Genomic DNA, 6793 nt, shown 5'->3' on the forward strand with positions numbered 1-6793 from the left:
GTATCCCAATACCTAGTTCAATCTCGTTACCGGCAAGTCTCTTTACTCGTTATGTAATGCATCATTCCGTAACTAACTCATTAGCTACATTGCTTGCAAGGCTTATAGTGATGTGCATTACCGAGAGGGCCCAGAGATACCTCTCCGACAATCGGAGTGACAAAACCTAATCTCGAAATACGCCAACTCAACATGTACCTTTGGAGACACCTGTAGTACTCCTTTATAATCACCCAGTTACGTTGTGACGTTTGGTAGCACCCAAAGTGTTCCTCCGGTAAACGGGAGTTGCATAATCTCATAGTTACAGGAACATGTATAAGTCATGAAGAAAGCAATATCAGTATACTAAACGATCAAGTGCTAGGCTAACGGAATGGGTCATGTCAATCACATCATTCTTCTAATGATGTGATCCCACTAATCAAATGACAACACATGTCTATGGTTAGGAAACATAACCATCTTTGATTAATGAGCTAGTCAAGTAGAGGCATACTAGTGACTATAGTTTGTCTATGTATTCACACATGTATTATGTTTCCGGTTAATACAATTCTAGCATGAATAATAAACATTTATCATGATATAAGGAAATAAATAATAACTTTATTATTGCCTCTAGGGCATATTTCCTTCAGTAGTACCTTGCCTTTAAAACTCGAGCACACAAACTATCCGGTTTAGTTAACAACCTCCAAGCTTGTCTTGCTAACAACGCTTGGTTGAACAAACAGAAATCACGAAAACCCGTGCCCCCCTTAGCTTTGGGCTATAGTAGATGATCCCAACCGCGCCAGTGTACCTTCCTTTTACCTTCGGCCGAGCCCCAATAAAAATTCCGCACCATCCGGGTAAGATCGTCGCAGACCGAGAATGGCACTTTGAAGACGCCCATGATGTAGGTAGGAAGCGCCTGAGCTACAGACTTGATTAGCACCTCCCGTCCTGGCTGAGCCAGAAACCCATCCCCCCATTGCAAAAGTCGTTTTGTAAGGCTGGCTTGCAGGTTTTGAAACCGGCCCTTCGACATTTGTCCCTCCGGCGTTGGCAACCCCAAGTACTTGTCCTCAAATTCATCAGTGATGACGTGCAAAACTGATCGCACCTCCTCCTGTATTGATTCTGGACATGCACTCCCAAAAAGCGCAGAACACTTGTCATAGTTGAGAGTTTGCCCTGTGGCCATACTATAAGCATCCAGGACTTGCTTCACCTTCTCAGCCTGGTTTTTGGACGCCTCAAAAAACAGGAGTGTATCATCAGCGAACAACAAATGTGATATACCGGGTGCATTCCTGCACACTGTCACCGGAGTAATATCTCCTGACTCCACCTTCTTTCCCAGTAAAGATGATAGCCCATCTGCCACAAACAAAAATAAGAGTGGTGATAAAGGATCTCCTTGCCGTAGTCCACGCGACGGCGCAAACGAATCCAAGAGGGTTCCGTTAAAATTCATAGAGTATCTCACCGACGTGACACATGCCATAATCCAGTCAACCCATCGTTGAGAGAAACCCATCTTTTGCATCACTTGCCTCAAAAAGATCCAATCCACCCTATCATAAGCTTTGGACAGATCCAACTTATATGCACAGAAACTCCTAGTTGGATCCTTTTCTTGCTTTATGTGGTGGATGCATTCAAAAGCTACGAGAGCATTGTCCGCAATCATCCTCCCTGGGATGAATGCACTCTGTTCCGGAGAAATAAGATCATCCATGAGGGGTCTCAATCTGTTAACCAAGCACTTCGAGATCACTTTATATACCACATTACAGAGGCTTATAGGCCTATACTCCGAAAGCTTAGTAGGATTTGAAACTTTTGGAATTAGCACAATTGAAGTAGCATTAAACCCTTCTGGCATAAACCCTGTGAGAAAAAAAACCCTTCATCGCTGCCACGACCCCCTCCTTAAGTGTACTCCAGTTACGCTGAAAGAACCTTGCCGGCAGTCCATCCGGACCAGGCGCCTTAAGCGGACCTATTTGGAAAAGTGCATCGGAAATCTCCTTGTCAGTAAAAGACTTACAAAGCTTGATGTTATCCTCAGCCGTCACCTTTGTTTCCACATGATCCAGCACCGGTGATGCATCCAAAGAAGGGTCAGCCGAGAAGATGGGTTGAAAATATTCATTTGCCAAACGCCCCATGGATTCAAAATCCGAATGCACAACCCCAATACTATCCGTTAGTTCCTTTATCTTGTTTTTCCTCGCTCGCCAAACAGCTTTACTCTGAAAATATTTAGTATTTCTGTCCCCCTCTTTCAGCCATGTTATTCTAGACCTTTGAAGCCAAAACATCTCTTCCTGATAGAGCAACTCATTCATCTTGTCAGTGACTCTTCTAATTTCCTGCCTATCCGCATTCATATGCATGAGTTCTTTCAGTTGGGATCGTGATTTAGCCAGCTCACGCGTTACATTGCCAAATTTCTTACTCCACTTACCCAACGTCGTCATAGTTTTTGACAGTGCATCTCGGAGTTGCTCTAGGTTCTGTATATTGCCCACTGCCTCCCATGCTTCCTTTATTACTTCAGGAAGAACCGCATCCCTCTCCCAAAACAGCTCATACCGGCCGCTGGCCCTTGGTCTGTATTGGCCTTTATTACTTCATGGTCTTCCATTTCCAAGGAAGCTCGGTGTTTTTTACTCCCTCCGTCTCATAATATAAAAGTATCTTTTACAGTGTGTAAAAAATACTTTTATATTATGAAACGCAGGGAGTACATCTTTTTAGAATGTATTGTGTTCCCAACCTATCGGCAAGAGCAGGGAAGACGACTGACCAGCGCCGTGCGTGCGTGTGCCTCCTAAAAAACGCAAAGCGCGATCTTCCTTCCTCCTAAAACTAAAAAATTACTCCGGCGCCGACACACACCACGCACCGCAAAGGAAGGAAGACAGCCGAGCACGACAGCGCCACCCCACCGCACTCCCCTCTTTCTCTCCCCTACTCCACCTGCAACATCCCATCCCCATTCCCACCTCTCCCACTCTCACTCCCCCTCCGCGCTCCACCCAAATCTCGCCCCCGCTCCCCCCCAGATCCAGCCCGCCCGCCCGCCATGTCCTCCTCCGACCAGGAGGACCACGACGAGGACGCCCCCCTCGTCCGCGACCCGGCCGCCCCCTCCTCCTCCTCCCGCCGCCCCTCCGCCTCCTCCTCCGCCGTCGGCGAGGTGCCCGTCTCGCAGTCGCTCATCAAGGCGGCCAGCAACGTCTGCTTCTCCTTCTTCGTGCTCGCCGTGCTCGCCGTCACCGTCGTCGCCGTCACCTACCAGCCGCCCGACCCCTGGCTCCAGTCCTCCGCCGCCATCACCACCTCCCTCGCCCGCGTCCTCCCCAACTCCTCCTTCCTCCAGCCCGACGACTCGCTCCTCCCCACCGGCGAGGACTTCCCCTCCCCCTCCGCCGCCCCCGGCGCCGCCGCCGCCGCCCAGCGCGACGCCGCCGACCAGGCCGCCACCGCGCCGGGCATCAACGCCACCGCTGCCGCGGGGACCTGCGACCCGGACGCGCCGCTCAACTGCACCGACCCGCGCGTCCTCGCCGCCGTCAAGGCGTTCAACGCCAAGGCCTTCTTCCGCAAGTCCATCGTCTTCCTCAGCTACGAGGCGCCCGTGCCCGGCCCCAAGCCCGGCCAGTGCGACGTGGCCTGGCGCTTCCGGAACCGCCGCGAGAAGTCCTGGCGCCGGTACAGGGACTACCGCCGATTCGAGCTCGCCCCCGGCGACGGGTGCGCGCTTGACATCACCAAGGTCGGCAAGTTCAGGTCGGGGAAGAACGCGGCTCGCCCGCCTCGCCCCAAGGGTAGCAAGAAACCGCGTGTCGCGCCGCCGCCGGTGGATGCGGAGATCAACGACACGATCCCCCTCGTCGGGTCGGAGGCAGAGTTCAGGAGAGGCAAGTACCTCTACTACATGAGAGGCGGTGACCACTGCAAGAGCATGAACCAGTTCATTTGGAGCTTCCTGTGCGGGCTCGGCGAGGCCAAGTTCCTCAACCGGACGTTCGTGATGGATTTGAACATGTGCTTGTCCGGGGCTCACACAGAGGACGGCAAGGATGTGGATGGCAAGGATTTTAGGTACTATTTTGATTTCGAGCACCTCAAGGAGTCGGTGTCTCTGGTGGAGGAAGGGGATTTCTTGAAGGATTGGCGGCGCTGGGACAAGAAGAAGGGTCCAGGCCGGATCTCGGTGCGCAAGGTGCCTACATACAAGGTGACCCCAATGCAGCTGAAGAGGGACAAGAGCAACATCATTTGGAGGCAGTTTGATGGGCATGAGCCTGAGAACTACTGGTACAGGGTCTGCGAGGGGCGAGCTGCCAAGGTCATCCAGAGGCCTTGGTATGCTATCTGGAAGTCCAAGAGGCTGATGAACATTGTAACTGAGATCGCAGGCAGGATGGATTGGGACTATGATGGTTTGCATGTGGTCCGAGGGTGGAAGGCAATGAATAAGAAGATGTATCCGAACTTGGACGCGGACACATCACCCGACGCGATTGTAGATAAGGTGACCAAGCTTATCAAGCCGTGGCGGAACCTCTACATCGCAACCAACGAGCCATTTTACAACTACTTCGACAAGCTCAGGTCACACTACCATGTGCATTTGCTTGAGGATTATAAGGAGCTTTGGTCGAATACGAGCGAGTGGTACAACGAGACGACAGCGATCAATAGTGGGAAGGACGTGCCGTTCGATGCGTACATGAAGGTGATTGTGGACACCGAGGTATTCTACAGATCAAAGGCGAAGGTTGAAACGTTTAACAACCTGACGAGAGATTGCAAAGATGGAATCAACACGTGCAATTTGTGACACATGAGTTCATGGTGTGATAATTATTGGTGTCCATATACTCCCAGTGGCTGGCGCAATGGAACTTGGGCGGACTTCATCCAGGGTTTGTCATATTGGGCATAATATCTTGATGCCGCTTGTCATAGCATGCTCAGTTGATTGTATTACATGTGCATCTAAATTATGTGCCCTCCATTCTTTTTGTATAATTTACCACTGTGCTCAAACCTGCAAAATCCAAATAGTAACACTCAGTGAGCCTTTTGCGGTGTCTCTACTTCTTAGTGTCTGGACTTCTGCAGTATCTCTGAGTCCCCATTGGTTAGCTTGGGGTTTCTCTTCATTTATTGTATGTTTCCATATGTGTGTTGCTAAATATTCTCTAGTCGGAAATGAACTTTCAGAAAATTATACATTTTACTGTCAAAAGTTAGAACAGAGGTCACCATGGCCATCAGATTACCATGTATGCCGTGTTTGTTGTCATAAGTAACTTACTTGCCTTGAATGATGCTTGCTCTGTGAGAATTGCAGACTATCAGTTGTGTTTCTCTTGTGTATAAATGGTAACATGTTGGAAGCTGTGACATAATATTGGAAGCTATGACATAACAGCAAACTTCTAGAATAGTGCGTTTGCAGTTGTCAGCTGCCCAGTGTTAAGTTGTGGACATTCATGCGATGTAGAGAAAAGAGAGGAGACCAGGTCAGTCTAGTCCAAATGAATTAACATATGTTGTATCCTATTGCATGATACATTGTGCATATTTTAGGTTATGTAATTTCATTATGTTCGTTTGAGTATTTGTCACAGTGGGCTTTCTTTTTTGTTTTTGTTAAAAATGAACATCACATCAGTATTATTATAATCCGATTTCACAAAGGAAGCCTATCAATTTAAGTCATTAGTTCAGACTTCGCCCTCAAGGAAGATGGTAGGTGGCATAAGTCCTTCACAATCGTTCGTCACACTAGTAGTTAAGTTTGATCAGCTGTTGTTTTCAGTGTGTTTGTTATCATCTCTTTGAGCGGCCGTACTTCAAGGAATGTTTCAACTGGCTGTTTTCGACTTGAGGATGTTGAATATTGAAGCCATTCTGCGCATTTATCTCGGACTGCTTTTCTGGACATGTTAGCTTACCTTTCTGAGCTTGATGAATTCACAATGCTGCTTATGGTTAAATTTATTTCTGCGCGTTCATCTCAGGCTGCTTATTTTGGAGATGTTGGCTGACCTTTCTGAACTTGCTGAATTCATAATGATGGTTATGGTTAAATTTGTACCATCATGTATGGTTCAGAGGTCTTATATTTACTGCTTACTTACTATTACTTCCAATTACTGCTTACTATTACTTCCACTACCTCTGGTAGACGGACTGATCAGTGATATTTGAACTGCAAAAATATCTTATATTTAGTTACAGAGGTAGTAGGAAGTAATCAGTAAGCAGCTTGTTGTGGCCAACAAACCAGAGACATACTCCCTCTGTTCCTAAATATAAGTCTTTCTAGGATTTCAATACAAACTACATACGAATGTATATAGACATATTTTAAAGTGTACATTCATCCATTTTGCTCCGTATGTAGTCCACAGTGAAATGTCTAAAAAGACTTATATTTAGGAACGGAGGGAGTATATTGTTGGAGGAATGTTAAGGTGCCACACAGCAGGCTACATAAACCTGCTGCACTTCCCTGAAATTGACCTGGCATGCATACAAAGATTGGACATCATACAAACCAAAGCATCTTCAATTTCTTTATCTATATCAGAGTAACCTATGCAGGAACCAATTTGTACAAGTTCCTCCCGTTTCGGCAGCAGCTTGTTGGGAGAAGTTGGTTTGAAATGGTACCCATCCCAAATTTCTCCTGCCAAAATTGACCACAAAGTTATCAAAATGTGCTTACAGCTAGTTTGTGCGTACGTTCTTGATACCTATACCTATTAGAGAATAATCC

The 6793-nt window shown here is 47.6% G+C and overlaps 1 protein-coding gene across 1 annotated transcript; it reads left to right on the forward strand.

The window, feature by feature from the left end:
- Positions 1-2903: 2903 nt before the first annotated feature.
- Positions 2904-5238, forward strand: LOC123044091 (uncharacterized). Its single transcript, XM_044466731.1, has one exon. The coding sequence runs from the start codon at positions 3080-3082 to the stop codon at positions 4841-4843; it is 1764 nt and encodes a 587-aa protein (XP_044322666.1). The 5' UTR covers positions 2904-3079; the 3' UTR covers positions 4844-5238.
- The last annotated feature ends 1555 nt before the right edge of the window (positions 5239-6793 follow it).

This window comes from Triticum aestivum, chromosome 2B (assembly GCF_018294505.1).
Source record: "Triticum aestivum cultivar Chinese Spring chromosome 2B, IWGSC CS RefSeq v2.1, whole genome shotgun sequence".
In the NCBI taxonomy this organism is placed as follows: Eukaryota; Viridiplantae; Streptophyta; class Magnoliopsida; order Poales; family Poaceae; genus Triticum; species Triticum aestivum.